Source organism: Micromesistius poutassou (genome assembly GCF_964030765.1).
Source record: "Micromesistius poutassou genome assembly, chromosome: 17".
Classification (NCBI taxonomy): Eukaryota; Metazoa; Chordata; class Actinopteri; order Gadiformes; family Gadidae; genus Micromesistius; species Micromesistius poutassou.
The window spans coordinates 3,377,757-3,401,816 of NC_140287.1; the positions used below are offsets into that span (position 1 = coordinate 3,377,757).

The following is a 24,060-nucleotide window of genomic DNA, read 5'->3' on the forward strand; positions in this document are numbered from 1 at the left end:
TTCCACGCTGCTGAGGAATTCCCCTTACGGAATATAGAGCGCTGTCAAATGCTAGCCTTTGAAACAGACTTGCCTGAAAAGTGCTGTTTTTCTTATGCTTCCCATACCACGATGTTTGGACTTTGGTGTGGTGCGTAAACGTAGGTGTGACATGGAACTGCAGTGTTGGAAAGAGTGTTTACGGTCAGCAGACTGGTGTTAAAACAACAAAGGTCAACCCCACGACACAGGCGTACGCCATAACCAACCAGTGGAAGCGGTGCAGGAGTTTAAACTCACGGCATGCAGTGAGCGAGTGAGAGAGGGAGGAAGAAAAATAATAACCACCATGTTATGGCCAAACAGGCACCATACCACAGGTACACATTAGTACTGTTACCATGATCTGTTCCAGTCGGTGCAAGGGCTCACGGTATAAGCGATGGTAAGTTGGTCAGTCAATGATTAGGGATTAATAGGTTAACTTCAGCACAGGCAAGACAGGGCTCCAGGTAAACCACGCAAGATGGACGCAGTCAGCTAGTGTTCCGCACATGAACCACTACGTTCACCACCTTACCCTTGTGGTTCTTGAATCTGACACTATGTTCAGAACATTAACCTAACGTTTCCTAAATCTGACACTATGTTCAGCTTGTTTACCCTTATGTTTCCTTAATAAGACACTATGTTCAGCATGTTAACACTTACGTTTCCTTAATAAGACACTATGTTCAGCATGTTAACACTTACGTTTCCTAAATCTGGCACTTATGTTCAGCAGTAATCTATGAAACACAAATGAGGTTGGCTGAACGGGAACGTCTGTGGTTTGCAGTTTGAACTTCACCAACATGCTAAGGACCCTTGTTGGATTTTAAACAAGGGCTGTTGTTTTTTTTTAATTACCTTCAGAAGTCAATTTTCTTTATTATATAGTAGAATATAGTAGAAATGTATTGAGAAATCGAGAAATGTATTCAATATAGATTAACAAACTCAAGATGCGTTCCAACATGAATACAGAAAATACGTATTTTCCAAAAGGACGAATTAACACCAACTTGTGGAGACTGATATATCCATCAAATTGTTGCTTGGCAACATTTACACATAGCAGTCTGCGCAAACACGACTACAGCTGTGCCACTAATGAATATATCAAGGATTAAGGTATCCGTATGATATTCAAAGTTAAGATGATCATTCCAGAGACGATTAGTGAAATGCACATGGACAGCTGCAGTATCATAGCGGACATCATGAGATGTGGTGCGGGGCTTGATAGAGAGGAGCTGGCGAGGTCAACAACGGTGCCACGCGGTGATAGTGTTCAGTGTGTGCAAGACGGAGACGTAGGGGACCTAAACCAATGTCCTTATGCGTTTGTTTGCAAACACAAAACGACGGATGGAACATTCATAATGATAACGCGTAATTAAGTGAACATTTCACTAGGAATGTTTGTTTTTTAGTTTTAAACAAAAATGCTTTTGCATTCGTCGGTCTTTTCACCACCACCGATATCTTGTCATTTTCCCTTTTGAAGAATGATCTATTATTCAAATTTACCATTTTCTACCAAACATTCCTTACCACAGAAGTGTAAATAGGTGTGTTCTCCGTTTTTGGGTCAATGATACCCCCTACTGGTCTAGGAAGGTATCTCACTAAAACAGAGCACGGGGACTCGTGACACCACGTCTATTTGTTTTTTCTCTTAAAAAGAGACGTTTCTCTGGTTTGATGTGGGCTTCCTCGGTGACAGCAGGAGATGGCCGGAGTCCAAGGAAGAGGCGGTGGAGGAGTAGGCACAAGGAGGCCGCATGCAACATCCAGAAGGAGGGCGGAAGAGAGGAGGGGGAGAGACCAGAGTGAGGGAAGAGGGGACAACAGGGGGGGGTTAAAGGTCCAAAGCCCTTCCGAGGTGGGAAGACAGAGGGAGAGGGGATGGGGGGGGGGGGGGGGGACTTGAGGGGTAAGGGTAGGAGGGGGGGGGAGAGGGTTGGAGAATGGGCTTCGTTCAAGAGAAAACAAAAAAAAAGGAAATTTGAGGTTCAATCCAGCAGCAAGATGATGAGTATCAGCCCAAAAAAAAATGAAAAACATAAAAAAAAATCATTCGTCAGAACAGACCGGTTAAAAACAGCCAAAAAAACGGAAGAGAAAGTTGCGGGTGTTTTGTGTTGTTTCAGAGGTGTCTTGATGGTTGTACCCGCTGCGAGCACGTCGGCCGACCGGCGCTCACTGACATCCTCACCTGCTGCCGTCGCGGTCTTGCGTCCAAAGTAGCCCAGGACGTGGGAGTAGAGGTCCCTGAGGGGGGCGTCGCCAGAGGCCCCGCGGACCTGCCGCTGCGGGGACGAGCCCTGCGACGAGCCCTGGCCCCGGGGCCGCGGCTTGGAGGACAAGGCGTGAACCACCGTCTTATAGACCCCGCCCAGCAGGGCCACCTGGTGGTGGTGGTGGTGGTGTCGCGGGCCGCCGCCGCCGCCGCCGCCGCTGCTGCCGGGCTCCTGGGAGCGAGAGCGGGACCCCCGGGGCCGCAGGCCCGAGCGGCCCAGGCGGCCCCTCACCCCGGAGGAGGAGGAGGAGGAGGAGGAGCCGCCGGACCCGGCTGCCTTCTCGGGGTGGGCCGCGCCTCCGGCCGGCCGCTCCTCGTCCTTGTCGCTGCGGTCCTGCCCGCCCGTCCCCGACCGCTCCCCGCCGCCGCCGGCCCCGGCCGCCGAGGAGGACGACGACGACGGCTCCCCGGAGCCGGCCTTCTCGTGGGGCCCCGCCTTGAGGCTCACCCCGGGTAACCCTCCCAGACTAGCCGCCGCCGCCGCTTTGGCCCCGGGCGGGGTGCCCGGCCGCTCGCCGGCCGAGTGGCTGTGCGTGTGGAAGTGGCTGAGGCGGCGCAGCCGCGCCCTCCAGTGGGCCTCTTTGCTCTCCAGCGGGTTGTGGAACTGCACCGACTCGGTGGAGGGCCGGAAGCTCACGTGGACGCCGCTCGCCTGCCGCTTCTTGGGGCGGCCGCGGGGCAGCTTGCCCCGGGTCGCGTCCGGGCTCGGGGCCTGCGCCGGCGGGCTCCCGCCGACCTCCGTCTCCACCGGCTCCTGCCGCGTCAGCTGGCGGCGTTTCTCGGACGACGACGACGCCGCCGCTTCCTTATCGTCCCTACCCTGCTCCCCTTCCCGCTCCTCCCCTCCTCCGTTCCCTTCCCTCTTCTCCCTGCGGCCGGCCGGCCTCTCTAGACTGGAGCTGCTGCCGCCGCTGCCCGGCGACGGCCACTGACACTGGAGCTCCAGGCACTCGTAGATGCTGCGCTGCTCCGCCTCCGTCTCCTCGCCCGAGTCCTCGCTGCCGTGCCGCAGCGCTTTACTTACCTGTCGGCCGTCCTTGCTCGTCGGCCTGTCCTCCCGGGCCACCTGCCTGGCCTCCCGCACCTGCCCTAGCGGCCCTACCTGGGTCCTAGCTATGCCCGTCTGCACCGGCGCGGCGCCGGGGTCGGCGGTGGCTCCCCCGCCGCCGCCGCCGCCGCCGCCGCCGCCCTCCTTCCCTTTCTCCCCCGCGGCCGCCGCCTCCTCCCGCCTCTCGGCACCCCTCTGAGTGAGGTAATCCCTGATGGAGGAGAACAGGTCGTCCTCCTCGCCTCCCGTCTCCCCGTCCTCCTCGTCCATCTCTCTCTCGGGGGAGAAGACGAGGGCCGAGTCCGAGACGCTGGCCCAGTCGGAGCGCGAGGCCCGGGGGCCCCGGGGGGCCAGGCCGGGCCAGAGCTGGCCGTACAGCGCGCCGTCGCCCAGCTCGTCCAGGGAGGACGAGAGGACGGCGTCGTAGGAGGCCAGGGGGTCGGCGGCGGCGGGGGCGTGAGGCGGGGGTGGCGGCGGCGGGGGGGGTGGCGGCGTGGCGAGGCTGCTGGCCGTGAGCGAGAAAGTGGGGGTGAGGTGGGGGTGGGGGGAAGGGTCGGGGGTGGTGCGGGGGTCGTCGCGGGGCTCGTCACCTTTGGCCCGCTCCGTGACGAAGGGCTCCGTGACCACGTCGGAGGCGCTGCTGCTCCGCGCCAGCACGGGGGGCGGGGCCGACTCCAGGTCACGTGACCCGCCCTGGAAGACCTCGGAGCAGGAAGCGCTGGGCGCCGCCTCCTCGCTCTGGGAGGAGTGGCGCATGCGGGAGGGGCGGGGCGTCAGGGTGATGGGCGGGTCCTCCAGGTCTGGCGATTGGGTGGAAGGGTAGAAGGGGGTGGGGTTAGTACGGGGTCTGACTGGGCCCACAAACACACAAACAAAAGAAATGGTAAAAAAAAAAAAAAATGACATTGTTATGAAGAAAACCAAAACAGCCATCATCACACTGATATCAGGATCATGGTCCAGTGAAGAGAACGACATTACTGACACTCAAACGCACAGATCCCGATGACGACGTCTATTTCTAAGTTATCTTGCATTTTTTTCAATTCCAACATATTGCCAGCAGCCACCATCGTGGGAAAACTTTAGTCGCACAAGAACGAGGTTCCTTATCATGGACGGATAGATGCTGTAGTATGTTTGCATTGCATATCCATAGAACTCACAAAAACATAGACGCTGTTTTTCTTTAAGCACAAACGACATGCAAACGGCATTCCAAGCATTATGACCATAAATAAGGTTATATCTGCAGCCACTTAGCATCCTCGATATGAGTCGATTACCGGTTCACAAAGGGGCACAGAGGTTGCTGAACTGTAGTCAATGGTATGTAGGCACCATGACACACATGCCATCATATAATGCACAAAGAAAAAAATGTGTTTTTTGATTTTAGCATATGCAATTCATATGCAAATCCCATGAAATGTGGATAAAGGACTGGCCAAAAACCAAGCCAAACCGTAGTAGGTAATAATATAATATAATATAATATTAGAAAATATAATAAAGACATTGCACATTCCCATTGAAATATATAGACTCTAATGCTACGCCAAGTCGGTGGCAGGAAGGGAATATATACTTGAAAAAGGGTGGGAGGCCGAAACAGTGGAGAAAAGAGGCAGGGAGGACTGGTTTAGGCAGTCCGCAGGAACAGACTTGTAATTGGAAAGTACAAAGACTGTGCAAGTGAAGAAAAGGCTCAAGTGAGCCACACAAACGGGACAAGGCGGAAAGCATTACAAAAAGGCCGGCAGGAAGGCGAGCTGGTAAGGGAAAAAACAAGATACGCTGGGACAAAATGGAAACTAATTCACTGGGGGTGAACTAGGGTCAACATACACAAAGCCAAGTCTGTATACATAAAAAATACTGCAGGAAGGAAACAAGACAAGTTCCTAAGGAAACACCGTAGTAAACTAACACAAGGGCAGGCGAGCAGTATTGAGGGATGCAAAATACAACAACAGCAAAGGATGCAAGGACTGGCAAATAACCAGGCTTATATAAAGGTACAACTACAGCGACAAACTGTGTTGAATGACAGACAGAGGGGCAGACGGTAGGCGGTTTGTTATTGCAGGTGAACAGGCAGGCAGGCAGGCAGGCAGGCAGAGATCGAAGTGACAGACAGACAGAGTATACCTGCCAGCTGGTCAGCTAGAGGGGGTAGTAAGGGAAAGTGTTGGTGGTGGTGGAGGACAGGAAGAGGCGGGGCCAGAGCAGGAGCACTCTTAGCACTGCGGATAAAGGCTGAGGAGAGCAGAGAATCCCCCGTAGAGCAGCTACGCAGGGCTGGGGTGGGCGGGCGTGTGACAGAGAGTGCAGAGAGACATAGAGGCAGAGAGAGAGAGAGAGGCAGAGAGACATAGAGGCAGAGAGAGAGAGAGAAGAGAAACGGGTGGAAGTGAGAGAAGAAGAGTGATGGAGAGTGTTGGAAAGAGTGTTGGAAAGTGGCAGTAAAAGTAGGGAATACCGTTTATGTGAATGGGGAAAAGGGGAGTCGTTTGGTGAGAAGACAAAGAGATACAGAGGAGTAGCAAAGAATGACAGGAACGACACAAGAAAGATCAGAGGGACACATGGGACGAGAGCGAGGTAACGACAGAAAGATCAATAAAGAGACGTCAAGTGTAGGGAAGGGGAAAGTATTGGAAGAGAAGGGAAGGAACAACAGGTCAGGTTTAGGAGAACAGACAGTGGGAGGCCAGTGAAAGCGTTGCATAAGAGACTTTAACTCATCACCGTCCCCTTACCATTACGCTATGGACATTCAGTGGTGGAGGTACGGTGTCTGACGTGAAGAGATATTTGCTTTGGTATTCTTAGTGTTGCCTCAGCAGTGTGCTACATCAAACCACATAGCCAAATTGCCAGCTGACCTGGCTTTTCTGGATTACACTGGATTCCCGGCCTTTTCAGGAGTAGATGGTTAATATACATTCACTGGCCGCGCAAACACTAATTTAGCCTTTTTTGCGATAAAGTCCAACGTAATGGAGCATCTGGAGCACTTTCTAATTTGAACTCTAAGTAACCACCCAACGTTAGGCCCCTTATAGTGCGTGCACATGATGGAAATAGTGCGTCCGCACCCTGATTTAGCCCGCTATCTGTATCCACCGTGTGTATGTAGTGGCTGGACTGTGACACTGTCACTGAGCAGAACATTCCTTGGCGACCACATTTTCCAGGAAGAGACCCTGTGCGTGCGTGTGTGTGTGTGTGTGTGCGTGTGTGTGTGTCATTGGAGTGCTACCAAGCGCGCGGTCTGAACACACACACATGCTGTAGGACTGGCTGTTTCCGTTTGCCGAGGCTCATTGTCTAGATTCCTGTCCCGACTCAGCTATGGCACCGATGATGCAAAAAGTAGTGCTGCACACGGCGGGTCGGTGGGAAAACGCCCAACCGTGCGTTTTCAAATGTTAAATGAATATGAATTATGTAAACTATAGAAAACTAAAAACACTGCCTTTAAGCTTAGAGAGAATGGAGTGACACACACACACACACACACACCTCCGTTCATCTGTAAAACGGAGATCTCACACACACACACACCACACACACCAAGTCACACACACACACACACACACACACACACACACCAAGTCACCCACACACCAAGTCACCCACACACACACACACACACACACACACACACACACACACACACACACACACACACACACACACACACACACACACACACACACACACACACACACACACACACAACACGCAACTGACCGACGGTCTTCTGGCGGACGATGTTGCGGGCCTTCTCCAGGCCGGGGGAGCCGGCGGTGGTGGCGCTGCGCTGCCTCATGGCGGCCGCCTGGCCCGGCTGGTCGCGGCTCCAGCCTTTGGAGAAGGAGCGGTCCACGCACTGCCGCTGGCCCTCCAGACCCATGCCTGGGGCCGGGGGGGGGGGGAGAGAGGGGCCAGACCGGGTTAGGAGGTCAGGGTAAGGTCAGTGTGTTCCGGAGAGGGGCGTTTGGTTCACCGTTTGAATTAGTAATAACATATGATTATGTTCATTAATGCCTATTCGGTTTCTTTAGCTTGTGTGTGTGTGTGTGTATTGTTGAGGTTGCATTTGGATTTGGAAATTCAGGTTTCGATTTTTCTGCAATTTTTGGGGGGGTTCTTAAGTAAGGGGGGGCCCGCCCGGGACCGACCTTTTCCTTTGTGCTTCTTCTGCTTCTGTTCACTTAGTTTGTCCAGGGGAAGCTCATTCAGGTCCACCGTGTACAGGTTCCTGGCCAGCACCTAGGACGGACACACACACACACACACACACACACACACACACACACACACACACACACACACACACACACACACACACACACACACACACACACACACACACACACACACACACACAGTTTAAGACTATAGGTCGTGCCTCTAGCTGTTTACAAGACAATCACAAAATAATCTTACAGTAGTTTTGGAGCAACAGAAACAGACCACCTTGGACCATGGGGATTATCATTATGCATAACACGGGCGTGGGCTGGCGCCGTTACCTTGGTGAGGGTTTCCATGGTGAGGGACCACTCGGTGACCAGCTCCTCCCAGCAGGTGAGCGAGGAGAGCACGGAGAGCAGGTCGTCCCACAGGTCACGGCTGATGAAGACGTTCAGGTTCCCCTTGATCCAGGCCACGATCAGGGTCTGACGGAGGGACACACGTACACATCCACATGACCTTTATGACGGCTAGGATCATTTTATGAATACAATACTCTAGAATATCATGTTCGTAAAATTATGAATCCACACATATACACATTCATATGAACTTCAATGACGACTAGGATGAAGAGGGAGAGAGCACCGTGCTTAAATAATATTATTATGTACGCATTCCAAAATGGCATCACACCACAGGTATCCTATCATCACATACTTGCCTTATTTGGGAAATGTTAAGTATGCAGATGATGCAGATGTTCAAATCATGTCATTTGGATCAGCCTCAGTGCATTGCAGGTCACGCACACTTTGAGAACATGAGAACAGTGCTAATCCCGTCACAAGGGCCGCTGCTGGGTCCACTGTATCAACGACCCTTCAGCTCAGTTCCAACCAGTGCTGTTGCAGCAGCACTCAGTGAACATGCACCATGTACCGGCTATGACCAAATCAGCTGGCGTGTTTCACCTAGAGGGGAGGTCCTCACACATAAGCAGTGTTGGGGTTCGGCCTCCTCTCTAACTGGTTCTGACCGGCGGGCGTACCTGAAACAAGGCCGCAGCCAGCCGGCCCGACAGCGTGTTGCTCTTCTTCCCCTGAGGCATGATGGAGGGAGGTCTCTTCATCACCGACTCAGTCACCCTCAGCAGCACCAGCAAGATCTGCTCCCTGTGCACGAGCACGCGCACACACACACACACACTTTGGTTTGTGTCGGAAGCTTAAGTAGACGCTGTTGTCCATTGTAATGTGCTAGTTTGGCTATTTAAAAACGAAGATCAGTCTAGTGCTTTGCCTTGGGTTACAAGACATACCAAAATGGAGCAAACATATAAAACAAGTGTATCAGTGTTCAAGGATGGATGCATGCAGCTCTCTCTCGCTCTCGCTCTCTCTCTCTCTCTCTCTCTCTCTCTCTCTCTCTCTCTCTCTCTCTCTCATATATATATATCACAGATGTGCTTTAACTGCATAACTAATCTAATATTCTTTTTTTGGTTTGTAGAAAAATAACTTCCCCATCGCCCCATGCTGAGCAGCTGCCCTTCAAGTACGGCCCAAGTGTTTCAGTCCGTGCCAGCTGCTGCTGCGCCCGGCCCTGTAGCAGTGCCCATACCAGGTCTTCTGGTCCATGCTCTCGTGCATGACGAGGCTGCGGTAGATGTTGAGCACCCGCTTGCACATGTCCACCTGCTCCTCCAGCAGGGTCTTCAGGTCGTTGGCCGGCTCCAGCAGGAACACGTTGGCAGAGTGGGTGATGAACACCTGGGGAGGGGGAATGTGTTCAAGTCTCCACCCTGTCAGTCCTCTGAGGGGGGGGGGTGGCGGGGGGGCTGGGATTTATATGGACGTCGACAATGTGAAAGGTCAAGGTCAAATGGTGCTTGTGTGTGTGTGTAACGGTTCAGGTGAGTCGGTTTCACGGTTTCTTGTGTGTGTGTGTGTGTGTGTGTGTGTGTGTGTGTGTGTGTGTGTGTGTGTGTGTGTGTGTGTGTGTGTGTTACCTGAAGTGTGGTTTGGACCCCAGCATGGATACTGTACTCGAGCATCTCATTGTCAATTAGTTTGTTACACTGAAATAGAGAAGAAGAAAAATAAATACAGTGTGAGAAACAGGTTCATTTGATTTATAAAAGTAAATCTAATTGCAATCATAGTTTTGGCAGGTGAAAGTGACACCAATCATTATTGACTGTCTGCTGAACTATGTTCAAGAAGAAAAATGTAGCTGCTCGTCAATTCAGCCTCGCACGGGAGGGACAGTCCATATTTGTGTCCGATTAATTTGAATTATTTACAGTTTTTTATGTAATATACACACACAGTACACAGACAAAAGAAGACATTTATAAAGTGAACAGTTGGCAGTTACATTTGAATGACTAAAGTGCTTCTAGCGAACACACTTCTCTTGTGTACTAATGCCCATGCAGTTGACGGCCGGAAAAAAGCATCCGTCACGCGTTGAAATCTGTCAGATCTAAGATCACATCTTAGAAGGAGGCCAAAACCACCAGCAGCGACGGTTGGAAAACTTTTGCTAATTTAGACATTTAACTGACAGACACAAGTTTAATCTCTACATTGCATCTTGCATTTCGAAGACGTATCTATGTCGTATATCAGTAACCATCACAACGATAAGTCACATGATGTAGCCTATCAGGACTACCATGTTTACAAGACATTATGCCCCGGAGTGGCTGTATGTCTTTTGTTTGACAGACTACACAAGGAAAGGCCTACAGTGCTTAGTTGGAGATACGGTAGGATGTAATTAACCGACCGGTGATGGCGATGCGTTCCTTTTCCCCACGGAAAGAAGAAATCCATAGCGCCCCAGCCTATGCTTGATTATTGTTGTTGTTTCCATTTCAACATACAGAAGCACATTACTGCAACTACAGTTGAGTATCACATCATAATGGGAAAGGCTTAATGTTATAACAAGATATTTTCAGGTTATAACGCCCTACATCTGGTCACGTTGTTATAATAATATACAATTTACCACATTAGAACTTAAATTGTTCATTGTATCACTTATATTGTTATAACGTGAAACGTTTCACGTCATAATGACAATAATAACAACACGCTTCTGTAGAAACGGTTGTGACCGCTGCTGCAATAGACGAATGCGTTTCACTCTCTTTTGACCGGCGTGTGCGGTTGGTGGAGGCTGGTGGTTCCTCACCTGGTCGTCGTGATCCCGGTCCAGGCTGTTGGTGGCGGGGTAGGGGCCGTGGTCCGGCTCCTTCATGAACACCGGCTTGTCCTCCATGGCGATCCACTCCTGGTACACGCGCACCACCTTACGCATGGCGGCCGCCTCGCACATGGGCAGGAGAAAGGCCTGTCGGGAGCACAACACACAAACGTGTAAGAGACAACAAAGACATAGGAAGGAAGAAAGAAATACTAAGGGTCATCGATAATCGCTCAAAAAGGCTCAAAGCAAACACATTGATTCAGCTGTATGAAACTGCATCTGCAGTGAAACAGAGCCAGGGGCTCTATAGGCGTTATACTTTGCCACACGCTAACCACATGCCCCTAATGAAAACAGAAAGCCGTCTCAGCGCCGGACCTGTCTGAAGATCTCGGTGACAAAGTTGACGTTGGTCCTGGTGCTGGTGAGCACCCGGCGCACCACCTCCATGTCCGTCAGCTGCTCCTCGTCCATGGAGCACAGCGAGGACGAGCTGGGCTCGCGCTCCGTCAGCGTGGACGTGTTGGAGTGGCTCTGCTCGCCCTCCCGGCCGAAGCCGCCGGAGAGCCCGCCGCCGCCCAGCCCGCCGCAATTGCCGCCCAGGACGCCGCCGATGCCGCCTCCCCCGACCAGTCCGCCGGACCCCACGGAGCCCGTGCCGTCGAGGTGGTTGTCGGATCGGAGCCCGCCCAGGCCGTCGTCCGAGAGGCCGGCGGCGCGAGCGGCGAGGCCCGCCGCCGCTCTCTGGACGGGGGGGAGAGCAGAGGACGGCGAGGGGGTAAACAAAGAGGAGCGAGCCGCGGGAACAAGGAGTCACGGCGTGGAGGAAGACACAGACAGGACACCAGGATACCGTTGTTTCATGTAAAACACGATCACATTATGCAAATCCCTCACAGGTGTTTACAACCCGGTTTCCCTGCAAAAGTGTGTGTGTGTGTGTGTGTGTGAGTGTGAGGTTGTATCTCATCCACTAGCAGTGAAGATAGCTCCTACCAGGCACGACACACTATATTGCATGTAACATCTCAGCGTGGATGCAATCTTCATCTTCGTATACCTCTGCAAGTATCTTCACATACACACACGCATCGCGTCTGACCTGGATGTTCTTGGGGACGATCTCGCCCTCGGTGCCGGGGATGATGGTCTGGTTGTTGGTGCGGGGCTCCAGCCAGAAGGACACCAGCCAGCGGATGAAGATGACCCGCGCCTGCAGGAAGCTCTCCTTGGTGCAGTACAGCGGCTCGCTGCCCGTGTCCGGCTCCCTGCGCACCATGCTGTAGTAGGGCTTGGGCCGCATGGGGGGCACGTCTACAGCGTCACACCGGAGGAGCACAGTCAGACAGGCTGTTTGCCGAGAGTACAACTCTGCAAACAATGCTTCTTAGTTCAGGGGGCCGGCTTTCGGATCAGGATGAGAAAATACGTTTATATATACACTTTGAACAAAAAGGTAAAATATTCATGTAAATATGTTTTGTGCAGTATTTACAATGTAATACGCATAATATGCATAATCAAAGTGCAATTGTGCCACAGAACACAGCGGAGGGTCCTTGTTTATGGTGGTGATAGCCAGAGGAAAGTGGACCATTTACTAGTTACTCAGTTAAAGGTTCTAGCAAGGATAATACAGATAATACTGGGGTGAAAAACAAATACCAGTACACCATTTGTGTATCATCTGTCATAAAATTTGCATTTGTGTTTGTTCCAGCCGATTGTTGACATTGAGCCATTGCTGTAATGCGAGCCACACTAACCCAATATGGGTTGGTAGAGGCTGGTTTCCATGGAGAAGTTGGGAAAGATGTGGGGCAGGTAGAACTTCCTGAAGTGGTCAAAGAGGAAGTTGAAGCCCCGCTCGTGGTTCTCTTTGCAGCGCCATTCCAGAGACTTGGCCTTGGTGGACACATGTGCACAAACACACACCAACATAAGTAGAGACAGACACAGAGAGATGCTTGTGTTATAAAAACAGGATTACTTTAGTGCAGTATGGGGACGGGTGGAGAAGAGGGCCTTTGTTTTGGGAAGAATGACTAATAGGAGCGGGGCGTGTGTGAGACAGGGAGAAAGAGAGGGAGGCAAAGCCACAGGCAATGGGTGAAACATGCAGAAAACCCAGCATGTAGCAAGTAGGGATGGCACCATTAGTGGTGTAAAAGTACTGTATATTTAGCATTTGTTTACCAATAAAAGAGTATATGCATTCAAAAATGTAGTAGTATTAGTGAAGGATTGGTCATTATCTTGCATGTGTAAGTAGTGTTAGTAAGGGATAATGGTAATACCTGGTTTACCATGTATTTGAGCAATGCTTCCAGGAAATAGGCAGTGAGGTCTTCCTGGTTCTTGTCACCTGACTGAGGAGGGACCAATGGGGTGATCTCCTCTGGAGTCACCTGAGCTGTGGAGGAAAGTAAATAAATTGTGCTTTTAATACACATCAGTCAATCATCAATCACATCAGTCTATTTTACTCTAGGTGTGATGTTGAAAGTCGTCCTTAGTTCATGATTATACAACATCAAACTGTGTGTCATGACATACATTTCCACTCATTATTATTATTAATTTTCTATTTACATCATGGAAATACTTTTTCCATCCCGGCCAGATCTTATTACCATTCACACCGCTACACACAAACACTGCCTTGCTCACATATATTCAAAACCACAGAAACATCAAGGACAGGTTTAAAAACTAAATCAATAAATAAATGCAAAACCATTTTGTGCATGCGTGTTCCATCTTCAGATGTGTGTATGTGCCGGGTCCAAAGTTAACATTTTAGAGTTGTGTCTTTATACTTCCACAGGTCAAACTGTCTGCCGGCCAAGCAAAATTCCAACATGAAATTGCTAAATATTCAAACCTGTCCGCCACTGGCTGTGCTTCATCTCGGAACGTCTGTGTGTGTGTGTGTGTGTGCGTGCGTGCGTGTGCGCGCGGGTGCGTGTGCGTCACTAACTCTCTGTGAGGTTGAGCGGGGGGTTGATCAGCGTGTCCAGGGTGCGTGGCGTGCCGTGGCACAGCGGGGCGGGGAAGCCCGGGATCAGGCAGGCGAACATGCAGAGCTGCTCGCGCTCGGCGTGGCTCTGCAGCGCCTGCATCCACAGCAGGAACAGACGCACGCCCTCGCGGCGGATCTGCCCCCGGAGAGGGGAGGAGACGGAGAGGCTTTCAGAGACGGCCGCATACCCGGACAACTATCTATAGCAACGGGCTACGCACGGGGACCACCGTGGGGAGACCCAGGGGCTATGGAGTGTAGGGGGGTTTAGCGGTGCACTGGTTTGCACCGGACCCAGCACGCGAGGCACTCGGCCCGTCCTGCAGCCCGTCCTTGGGTCATTTGCACCAGTATTGTATTTGTGTACACGTTTTATTTCAGTTCAGAAAAAGAATTACAACCTGTTGCCGTTTACAATAACGAAAATTGACCAAAGCGTGAATTCAAAACCGAGGTACGTTACGAACGTTACTACTGGAGAGCGATGGTCCATCATATCTTTACCTTGAGGGAGTTTCCTGTGTGCAGCAGCTTCTTGAGGATGAGCCCTGGGGGAGAACAGAAGCCGTGTTATTCTGGCCGTCGCTAGTTGGGTTGCTTTGTGGTTGGGAGTACAAGTGTGCGTGTGTACTTCAACAACAATGTAAAAGAGTATAGTAGGCCTGGGGTTACACCTGTATGCTGTATGTTAGTGTTTTATCTTGGGTTCTTCTGCGAGCTATGCACCTTGTGCTCTGTACCTAGGAAACCACCCCAAACCTGATCCATGAGAGGTGTGTGTGTGTGTGTGTGTGTGTGTGTGTGTGTGTGTGTGTGTGTGTGTGTGTGTGTGTGTGTGTGTGTGTGTGTGTGTGTGTGTGTGTGTGTGTGTGTGTGTGTGTGTTACCGATGCTGTGGAACTGCCATCTGCTCTGAATTCTCTCCGGTAGGAGCTGGAGGATTTTCTAGGGAGGAAAAATAATTACATTAAAACCTAAAAATTTCAAATGTATGCATTTTTTGAATTACAAAGTAAACACACTCATGGGGAAATATTGACAATAGTTACTCAACTAAATTGCGAGGACGATTTTTCTTTTGTGTGTACAATCAAGCACATAATCAACCACAAACATTGATATATTCCTGTGTCTAATAGATTACTTTTAAATGTCATGGTTCGGTTATGTGAGCAGGGGCATGGTCTTCAGATTTCAGCAAAACATGCATCCAGATGAACACACATTCAAACCAGTTATTTTATTCACAGCTGAAAAGAAAACTCTGGTGTGGAACGATTGGTCTATCAGCTGAAGTCTGAAGAGATCCATCAGAACCAATGAGCAGGATTTGCAACAGATTCAATCTGCAGACTCAAGCTATAGCATTACACTTGGTTCCATTCTCAGCATTCTGCTTATCAGAATGCTGATTTTTTAAAAATATTTGTTATCTTAATGAGGCTCATCTGGTAACATCAATTAATAAAATAGATTTCTATATGCCCATCACCTTAAAAGAGAAATCCTCAAACGATAGGTTCCCTTGTTATTGCAACTTGGCACATATTTATCTCTTTATTTTTTTATTTACCTCAAAGATAAAGAGGATGGAATCCAGCTCCTCCCTCTGAGACTTGTGTCCTGAAACCAAAGGAAACATCTTTGTTTACATCAGGAGCATGCGCACTGCGCTGGCGTTTCCCTTCTAAGCTGAAGGCCAACGAGAGCTTACCTTTTTGTCTGAGGCCGACCTCGATGGTGACAAAGTTCTCAAAGAAGACATAGTAGATGTGAGAGTAGTTCTGATCAAAGAACTGCTTCAGCTCTGATGACTCTGCGTTCTCTAAAGGTGAGACATAAAATAAAGAGTCAAGCTTCACAGTTGTATGCTGAATAATAGACTTTGGCCAATCAACAGCATGGGTCCCACTGTCACACAAAGAAACACATTCAATGCATTTCACATCATAGGACAGCTCTGGCAAACTAAAAAGTGTATTGTACCACAACATGAGAACAGAGGCAGGAAGGGCGAGAGACCGAGAGGGGAGAGAGAGACAGAAATGGAGGATAAGTGTTGAATAGATGGAGTTGACATCCTTTCCCCTAAAGTGCTTGTTTTCACCAGTGACAGGCTCAGATTGTTATTGTAAGTGTCTGCCAACATTACAGAGAGGATCCCTAGAGAAATAACTTTTTTGTCACTAACTTTTTTTGAGCAAGACTTTGTAAGAATGTTTTATTTCTCTGTAGGGATCCTTTACATAATATTGTCAGACACTAAAAAAACAATCTGAGCTTGTCGGTTGCAAAAATAAGCACTTTTAGAGGATGTACATAAACTCTGCACTATTGCCCCTCGGGAGAACATTGCAGCCAGTTTTGTGGCTAAAGGCTGAAGCGTTCAAAGTCAATACTGGACCAATGTTAAAATAGGTTGTTGTTTTAATAAATTTGGCCCAAAACATATGGGAACATCAATTTTTTCCCAATATTGTGGGAAAAAAATCCCAACGTTATCCTTTAAATTTGACTATTGATTATGGACATTGCACACATGAGATAGGCGTAAGTCAAGATTCCTTCCCGAGACACAGACGTCATTCATTAAGTTAATTAATTATCAACATAATGGACAACCCCAACCTTATGTCTTATTGCTAGAGGACAGACAGTTTACACTCTTCTTCCCGTGATAAGCAGGTTTTCGACTAGGGGGGAGGGAGTGCATTCCTCAGAGGTCTATCCATAGAGAATTGGCTCGATTCCTGAACTCCGCTCATGCCTTCCCCTATGGACTACACCTGGAGCAGATCTTTCTAAAGTTGTTGCTGGTGTTGGCAATGAGGCACGTGGCATTCTAGGAATAATTATTCAGGAAGGAGCCATTGAACACCGCGACTAACAACTATTATCAACACTCAAGGGATAACATATACAACAACATACAGGCCTGTTGAACTAATCTATGAGTATGAGTGCACCAAAGTATTTATGCACACATAAAGCAAAACAGCAATACTTTGGGCACTCAAATGCATGTACAAACACAGTAACAGGGGGAAGTATACACACAGAGACACCCAGAGAAATGTTCCAGTTGATAGCGTCTATATCTGGGTTTGTTTATACGAAAACTGAAGGCTGAACTTTGCCAGACACACATGCACCCAGTCGTACACTGACTTGCAGATGAACACAAGTATACACACTCACACAGAAGTCGCCTGTGTTCTGTGCCATAGTAGCACCCCTTGTATAGTCCAAGTGGTCTAGCCATCTTTCTATCTGAGGGCATGTGGATCATCTTTCAGACTCCTAAAAACGTTTTAGGAAGATTCTACATTGGGCGGTGTCGCCATTGCATTCAGCGGAATGTAATTTACAGTACGTAGTGTTCTCTATATATTATATATAGAGATTTATATATTGATTTATTATATATCTCTATATATTATATATAGAGAACACTCCATCCATATATTATAGGAGTTTATATATACATACACGGAGTACTGCATACACATTGTGATGTGGCCACTTCACTTCTATAGCCTAATGTCTGGAGTCTGGACACATATGCCACACATAAGCGATTACTACTGTGAATAAAAAGAACACTAACCTGCTGTACACTGTAATTATTTTTGCTGTGATTATATTAATTGACTGATTAAAAAAAAGAAAGTATGGAGACTACAAGAGAAAAGTAGCCTGAGCTACAGTTGAGTCATTAACCTGTTCTCATAAATGAGACACACAAAAACATTACCCTACCCATTAGCATGTGTATAAAGTAGTTGTCCTTCAAAACAGATTCAGGAAAAGGTCTGCAACGCAGAAGCAATGCATCTGAGAGACATCACACATCTTTGTAAATTATGCATATGGAAAAATAGCACAAGCTAGACCTTTACCCAACAGACACACAGATAGACATTACACAAAACTCTATCTCATTACTTCTTCATGTCATGTGTCATTTGGAGATTCACTAATGTCTTACAAAAATTGGAAGTGCTCTAGAAACAAACCAACTATCCTCATCAAGAATAATGTCGGCCTACTCTACATCCATGGAAACGGATCTAACATTAAAATTACATATGCCGTTTTCAATATAGTCGAACAAGATTTTAAAAAAATCACAATGTGACTTTAAGCGAGGCGAGTAGTGAACCGTGATTATCATCAAGGCTTGACATTCCCCATAGAAAACACAGCCGAGACACACCCTCTCCTCTCTGTAGTCTCTCTCATTCTCCCAAATGTAGCTACTGTAAAACACAGGAAACAGTAGCCGTTTCCCTTTCTGGTCATTGTGTGTGTGTGTGTGTGTGTGTGTGTGTGTGTGTGTGTGTGTGTGTGTGTGTGTGTGAGAGAGAGAGAAAGATGTAATACGGTTAGATCATATATGCATATGTCTTGACAGTTCACACAGATCTTGTAATAAGCGTTGGTAAACCTGACGTTAGCCAAAAAAATGCAACATTCATAATAAAAACGCTTCACAAACACACAGGCCTCCAGGCAAATCAGGGCTGCATCTCCACAGCTTGTCACACCTCTTGGCCCCAACGTTATAGATGACTATACTCATAACAACAAACATTTGACCCGCAAGCCAGTAAGCCATAACTCAAACTTACCTATGACTATCCTCAGATGTTTGAGTCTCGTCAGTACATCCTTTTTAGGGTCCAACACTTTCTGTGTTGATTTCTTGACGTCTCCATGAGGCTTTTTAGAGAACATTCCTACAGCAGGAGACTGAGGAATCCGATGGTACTGTACAGAGAGAGAGCAAGGAGGGGCTAGCTCCGAACTAGCCTGGCAGCTTACTTCAGCTAGCGTTAATCTTTAAATTGTTACGAAGCACTGTCCTTCGGCCACCGTTTAAATATCGTTGTGCTGTCAATCAGCAGCCCTCGGGGACAGCGAGCGGTTCACCGGTGGATACAGCTCGTTGGTGGAGGTGCATTCTGTCGGGGGCGAATGCTATGTAAAGCTTAGCGGCGCAAAGCATCTCCCCATTGCACCACCTCCCTTCCCAAACACAAGCACCCAGCAGGCTAAAGGAGCTAGCTGTTCAGCCCATACCATGGAACATCATGGCGGAGGAGAGAAAACAAAGCAATGGAGGACAGAAACAACGAACGTCACTTAATAATAATCAATAATAATAATGCAAATAACGCACACTGTTATGATTTGTGTGGACCGAAGCGTATTAAGGATTGTTCAAAGTCGTCATACAACATAGAGGTTTAAAATAGCATTTTAATCTTAAAGGGGCTACACGCATTTGGATCGACCGCTCGGTCTTCTGCTCCAGTTCTAGCGGTATTGTGGGTGTCTGGGTAGAGTAGTTTATTTTGTGTTAGAACCGACTCACAACGTCCAGAACTACGTCTCCCAGAACTACAACTACCACTAACACGTCCAAGCGCGGTGGAGATTTGTTTTTAGCATTTTAGCACAGCTTGCTACACGAGTGGTTTTGAAACCTATTTGTAGAATCGAATTCAAAGGAATATTGTTTATGCTTTCCTAAACTCCAACGATCGTTCAACATAACATGTAAGTCAAGACGCCTTCCAAGCAATCTCTGGAATCCGTTATTTATCTTCAGAGTATCATAGTGATCGTATTGTCTTGTTTATTTATATATTTCGTTATCTGTTTTGTGTACACAACTATAAAAATGAGACATGGGACAGAAATATGTAAAACATGTTATATTGCAATACATCGCCAAACTTGAAAAACCTATTTTAACGTATTTCAATTAATAACCTCACGTTAGAAAATCTATGAATGATATGGACTAAAGTAGTTTTAAATTGTCTGTAATAACGTTAATTGAGATGGGATTTTTTGTGCTCCCATTATATTTATACTAATGTATTTTATCTTACTCTGTTCCCTCTACGTCTCAATTCAACACTGCATGTTGTGCCTCATGATGATAATAGGTTAATCTATTCTGTTTTCAAATTTGGTAATGCTCGATCATTGTGCAACAACAATCGATGATTATGTTTGATGAGGGATCTCACCGTTTTAACTTTAACATCAGAAGGGAAGAAATACTATCCCCATTCACCGGGGTTTAATTTTCACAGATGGTGGGTAATGTAGGCTATAACAAATGTAATAAGGGTTAATTATTACGTGATTTAATTCTGTGTCTTCTCAAACAAACACATATACAATGCATTGCTAAAAAAAACATTGCTTAATGTTTAGTTGGAGATGATAGTCAGCAGGATAGTTTGAAGGAACGTCCCCATCCCTCAATAAGGCCTGAAATCTGTTGTCTGGATTTTGTAGTAGCATGTAGTAACAATAATACATGCAGGGTAACACGTTTTTCTCCCAATTAGGCCCATCCTATGTGTCCTGCGTTCAACACCAGAGCCTAAAAAGTGCCTCCCTGTTATTAACTCCTTGGCGCTTCCCGCTGTCTGCAGTCCAGAGTCCATTCCGCCGTCACCATGCCAGTGCACCGGGACCGAGACAAGAAGGAGAACATGGCGGAGGAGATGGACGCTGATGACCAGGAGCAAGACGCCTCCACCTCTGAGGAGGAGGACTCTGACACCTCCTCTGTGTCGGAGGAGGACGGCGACAGTTCCGGTGAGAGGGGGTCATCATTACCTCTTCATGACTCGGCCTAGTTGAATACTCAGGTTTTATTATTACCTGTTAATAGCCTATACTTGTTTGGGTTATTATTAATATTATGGGCGATAACTTATGCCATTGATCCTGATCATTAAACAGTACATTATTACTGGATAGTGAGATGCACACAGCACTGTGGGTGTGTTCATTCCTTGTTTGTTTTTTTGTGTGTCAGAAATGGATGAGGAGGACTGTGAGAGGAGGAGGATGGAGTGTCTGGATGAAATGTCCACTTTAGAGAAGCAGTTCACCGACCTCAAAGACCAGTAAGTCCCCAGACACTAGACTTGTTGTAGTTGTATAGTTCTATGAATCAACCTCACACCACCCTGTCACCATCAAGGTCAGCCCATCATCTTTTTCATATTATATAGATAATGCATCTACACCTGCAAAGGCAGATGACTTGAGTGTGTGTGTGTGTGTGTGTGTGTGTGTGTGTGTGTGTGTGTGTGTGTGTGTGTGTGTGTGTGTGTGTGTGTGTGTGTGTGTGTGTAGGCTGTACCGTGAGCGGGTGAGCCAGGTGAACTGTAAGCTTTCAGAGGTGGAGGCTGGTCGGGCAGTAGACTACCTGGACCCCCTGGCCGGCCTGCTGGAGAGCATGCAGGTCCGCACCAAAGTGGCAGGTAAACACACACACACACACACACACACACACACACACACACACACACACACACACACACACACACACACACACACACACACGCACACACGCACACACACACACACGGAAACAACAGTATCAAGGCATTAGTATCAAGGCAATACATTTGACACAGCATAGGCTCAATTTGCATTCCATCTTCCTCTCTTTCTGTCTTTGTTTCTCTCACTGGGTCGTTGTTTTTTCAGGTGTCTACAGGGAGCTGTGCCTGGATTCTGTCAAGAACAAATACGAGTGTGAGATCCAAGCAGCGTGTCAGCACTGGGAGGTGCGACACACACACACACACGCACACGCACACGCACATTTGAACACTGCTTTAATCTATCCTTAGCTGTCCTCTGTCTTGCATCACAGAGGACAAGACAGAGGACAGCCCGTACATATCCATGACTAAGAGAAATATGAATGATGATAATAATAAAAATGACATTTATTTTCAATGTTTACAGCAAATCCTATTGTTGACAAAAACTGCTTCTAAAATAAATTGCCTACCCTTGCTTTCATACACTATATGAAATACACTTTAATACAGTGTAATGATTATAGAGTCCTTTCATTCATTAAAGTCTGAGGTCTCCATCCTCAAACTTCTGCAGATCTCATATTGTTCATGATCTGTGTGTGTGTGTGTGTGTGTGTGTGTGTGTGTGTGTGTGTGTGTGTGTGTGTGTGTGTGAACAGAGCGAGAAGCTGCTGCTCTTTGACTCTGTGCAGAGTGAACTGGAGGAGAAGATCAGAAGGCTCGAGGAGGACAAACACAGCATAGACATCACATCAGGTACACACGCACACGCGCACACGCACACACACATTACTACATACTTTATCAATCCCTGATGGGAGATCAAGGAAAATACATATACGAAGAAGCAGCAAAGCATGAATTAAAATGCAATTGAATATAATATGATTTGGTTATTATCACCAGATATTTATGCATTCATTTTGTCTTCTCCAGAGCTGTGGAGTGATGAGGTCTCAGGCCGGAGGAAAAGGAGAGATGCTTTAAGCCCTGACAAGAAGAGAAGACGGCCTTCTGTGGTCTCAGATATCCTTCTAATACTTAGAAACGCCATGGCTATGTGCGTGTGTAGTAAAAATAGACGCTTCTTGTCCTTTTCACACAAGCCTGCTCCTGTATGTTACTATTGTGGGATTTTTGTTGTTGAATTTATGTTAAATGTCAAGGTAGGACTCCCAATATGCAGGTATAACACATTTTGACTCCATGATTTTGACTATATATAGTTATGAATAAGTTGTTGTCCCTAACTATGCCCACGTCCATATATAGTCTACATGCTCCCTGACCTGGACATTTTGGAGGACTGGACTACCATCAGAAAGGTTTGTATGTGTGTTTATGGAAATTAGCAATTTTGAAGCTTCAACATGTGTTTTTGATTCAGTCTGTGACTATGTAAGAAACATTTTGGTGTCAGTGTCTTTGTGCGTGAGTGCTTGATTGCATTTTCCTTGCTATCTTCCAGGCTGTTGCCACACTCACGCCTCACCGAGGGAAGAGCGAGTCCGAAAGCTCCATGTTCCCCTTCAGAACGGACAGAAACAGACCCATACTCAACTGTTAAATCTCTCCCATGCACACAAAACACACACAACCTCGTCCAACGTCACACACTCTTGCACACCGGCACAGAACATGTAAGAGCACACAGACATAGGACTTAAATATTACACATATCAGACGGGTCATTTTACGTTACACACACACACACACACACACACACACACACACACACACACACACACACACACACACACACACACACACACACACACACGTCTTAAGGGGCCACGATGGTCAGTGTCATGGCAATGTGCCACAGCCTTCCCATCGCTGCTATGGGTTGGTAAGCTGCTGTTAATGCAACCATACATAAATCATGGGACCTATGGAGGCATGACATCCACACACATGCACACAAATGAGTAGGGCAAGTGACAATTTACCCAATCTGCTCTGGATCAAAGACCACAAGTGCCAAACTACGTTTGTAGAATTGTGTTTTATTTTTATTTTTATCTTTGGTTTTGTTTTTATACTTTTGCTGGGCGACTTTATATAGGTATTGAGCCAAGCATAGCAGGAATACTGATTGACTGATTAAGTCAATTAAGGAATGCCGTTTTTATTTGTTTCATTTGTTTGTGTGGTGAGCAAATGGAGAATGTTGTCTTTGCCGTCTTTGAACAAATAAAAATATGTGTCCTCATATATGTCCAAAGTGAAAGATGCCAGGATCCTTGCCCGGAACACAGTTAATACTGCCTCACGGTTCTGAGGTAATGCCTGACTTTAGGACAATTCTGAGCCTCTAGTTAGAAGAACGTTCTGTTCAGAGATGTACTTTGACTAGTTAAAGCCAATGTATTTCTTCTGGATTGTGTCATGGTTTCCCCTGTGAAGCTGCCAAAAATGGCAAGATTAGTATTATTTGTGACAGAGCAGATCAGATTTTCTAAACTCCTTGGTGACATTGACTTCTGTTTTACTTCTAGAAAACGCATTCAACCAACTCAATAAAGTGGTCCTGTTGCATTGTTTAGTCACATGTGCCAGCGAACGATGTGCTGGAGTACTTCTCCTTCTCCTGAAACATTTGCTAAGGGACAACTAGGAAGAGGAAGTTAGCCAACATGTGCAGGGCTATTACCTAACAAATATGTTTCAGGAAAAGTTGCGTTCCGATGTAGGTCTGCTGAGCAGGGCGAAAAAAGCTGCTCTGCTGACTTGTTTTTAAAGAGTTTGATCATTGTTTCTTTTGGTACTTTTTTCTCTGTTAGAAAAAAAAAACTTGAAATTAAAATACTGTCCTTTTATCAACCTTATTCTATTTGTCTATGTAGTCGTGTGTACAGTGTTTTTTTTATTTATTTTTT

At 47.4% G+C, this 24,060-nt stretch overlaps 3 protein-coding genes across 6 annotated transcripts in view; 1 reads left to right on the forward strand and 2 right to left on the reverse strand.

The window, feature by feature from the left end:
- The window catches only part of ralgapa1 (Ral GTPase activating protein catalytic subunit alpha 1), a 59,738-nt gene extending 40,892 nt beyond the window's left edge, over positions 1-18,846 (reverse strand). Inside the window, exons 1-19 of one of the 3 annotated variants that reach the window (XM_084482488.1) lie at positions 18,449-18,846; positions 15,532-15,642; positions 15,391-15,440; positions 14,705-14,762; positions 14,323-14,366; positions 13,777-13,954; positions 13,103-13,209; positions 12,563-12,701; positions 11,899-12,110; positions 11,175-11,540; positions 10,782-10,940; positions 9,589-9,657; positions 9,201-9,349; positions 8,629-8,752; positions 7,916-8,062; positions 7,562-7,652; positions 7,131-7,295; positions 5,523-5,672; positions 3,962-4,171 (exon numbers count right to left, since the gene is read on the reverse strand). In XM_084482488.1, coding sequence (XP_084338614.1) covers positions 3,962-4,171; positions 5,523-5,672; positions 7,131-7,295; positions 7,562-7,652; positions 7,916-8,062; positions 8,629-8,752; positions 9,201-9,349; positions 9,589-9,657; positions 10,782-10,940; positions 11,175-11,540; positions 11,899-12,110; positions 12,563-12,701; positions 13,103-13,209; positions 13,777-13,954; positions 14,323-14,366; positions 14,705-14,762; positions 15,391-15,440; positions 15,532-15,642; positions 18,449-18,554 — 2,635 coding nt within the window. In that variant the 5' untranslated portion in view covers positions 18,555-18,846. Of the gene's footprint in view, positions 1-3,961; positions 4,223-5,522; positions 5,673-7,130; positions 7,296-7,561; positions 7,653-7,915; positions 8,063-8,628; positions 8,753-9,200; positions 9,350-9,588; positions 9,658-10,781; positions 10,941-11,174; positions 11,541-11,898; positions 12,111-12,562; positions 12,702-13,093; positions 13,210-13,776; positions 13,955-14,322; positions 14,367-14,704; positions 14,763-15,390; positions 15,441-15,531; positions 15,643-18,448 lie in introns of all 3 variants that reach the window. The other 2 variants (XM_084482490.1, XM_084482489.1) reach the window with 2 other exon arrangements.
- On the reverse strand, positions 1,976-3,842 carry LOC311362615 (uncharacterized protein). Its single transcript, XM_084482492.1, has one exon. The coding sequence runs from the start codon at positions 3,639-3,641 to the stop codon at positions 2,037-2,039; it is 1,605 nt and encodes a 534-aa protein (XP_084338618.1). The 5' UTR covers positions 3,642-3,842; the 3' UTR covers positions 1,976-2,036.
- Positions 18,847-19,265: 419 nt separating the features above from the next.
- Positions 19,266-24,009, forward strand: brms1la (BRMS1 like transcriptional repressor a). 2 transcript variants are annotated; one of them, XM_084482494.1, is made up of 9 exons: positions 19,266-19,379; positions 20,218-20,438; positions 20,662-20,752; positions 20,985-21,112; positions 21,342-21,421; positions 21,841-21,937; positions 22,118-22,207; positions 22,442-22,506; positions 22,650-24,009. In XM_084482494.1, the coding sequence occupies exons 2-9, from the start codon at positions 20,297-20,299 to the stop codon at positions 22,746-22,748; spliced, it is 792 nt and encodes a 263-aa protein (XP_084338620.1). In that variant the 5' UTR covers positions 19,266-19,379; positions 20,218-20,296; the 3' UTR covers positions 22,749-24,009. The 2 variants fall into 2 exon arrangements, with proteins under 2 accessions (XP_084338620.1, XP_084338619.1); XM_084482493.1 differs by having other exon boundaries at positions 20,273-20,438.
- Positions 24,010-24,060: the final 51 nt, after the last annotated feature.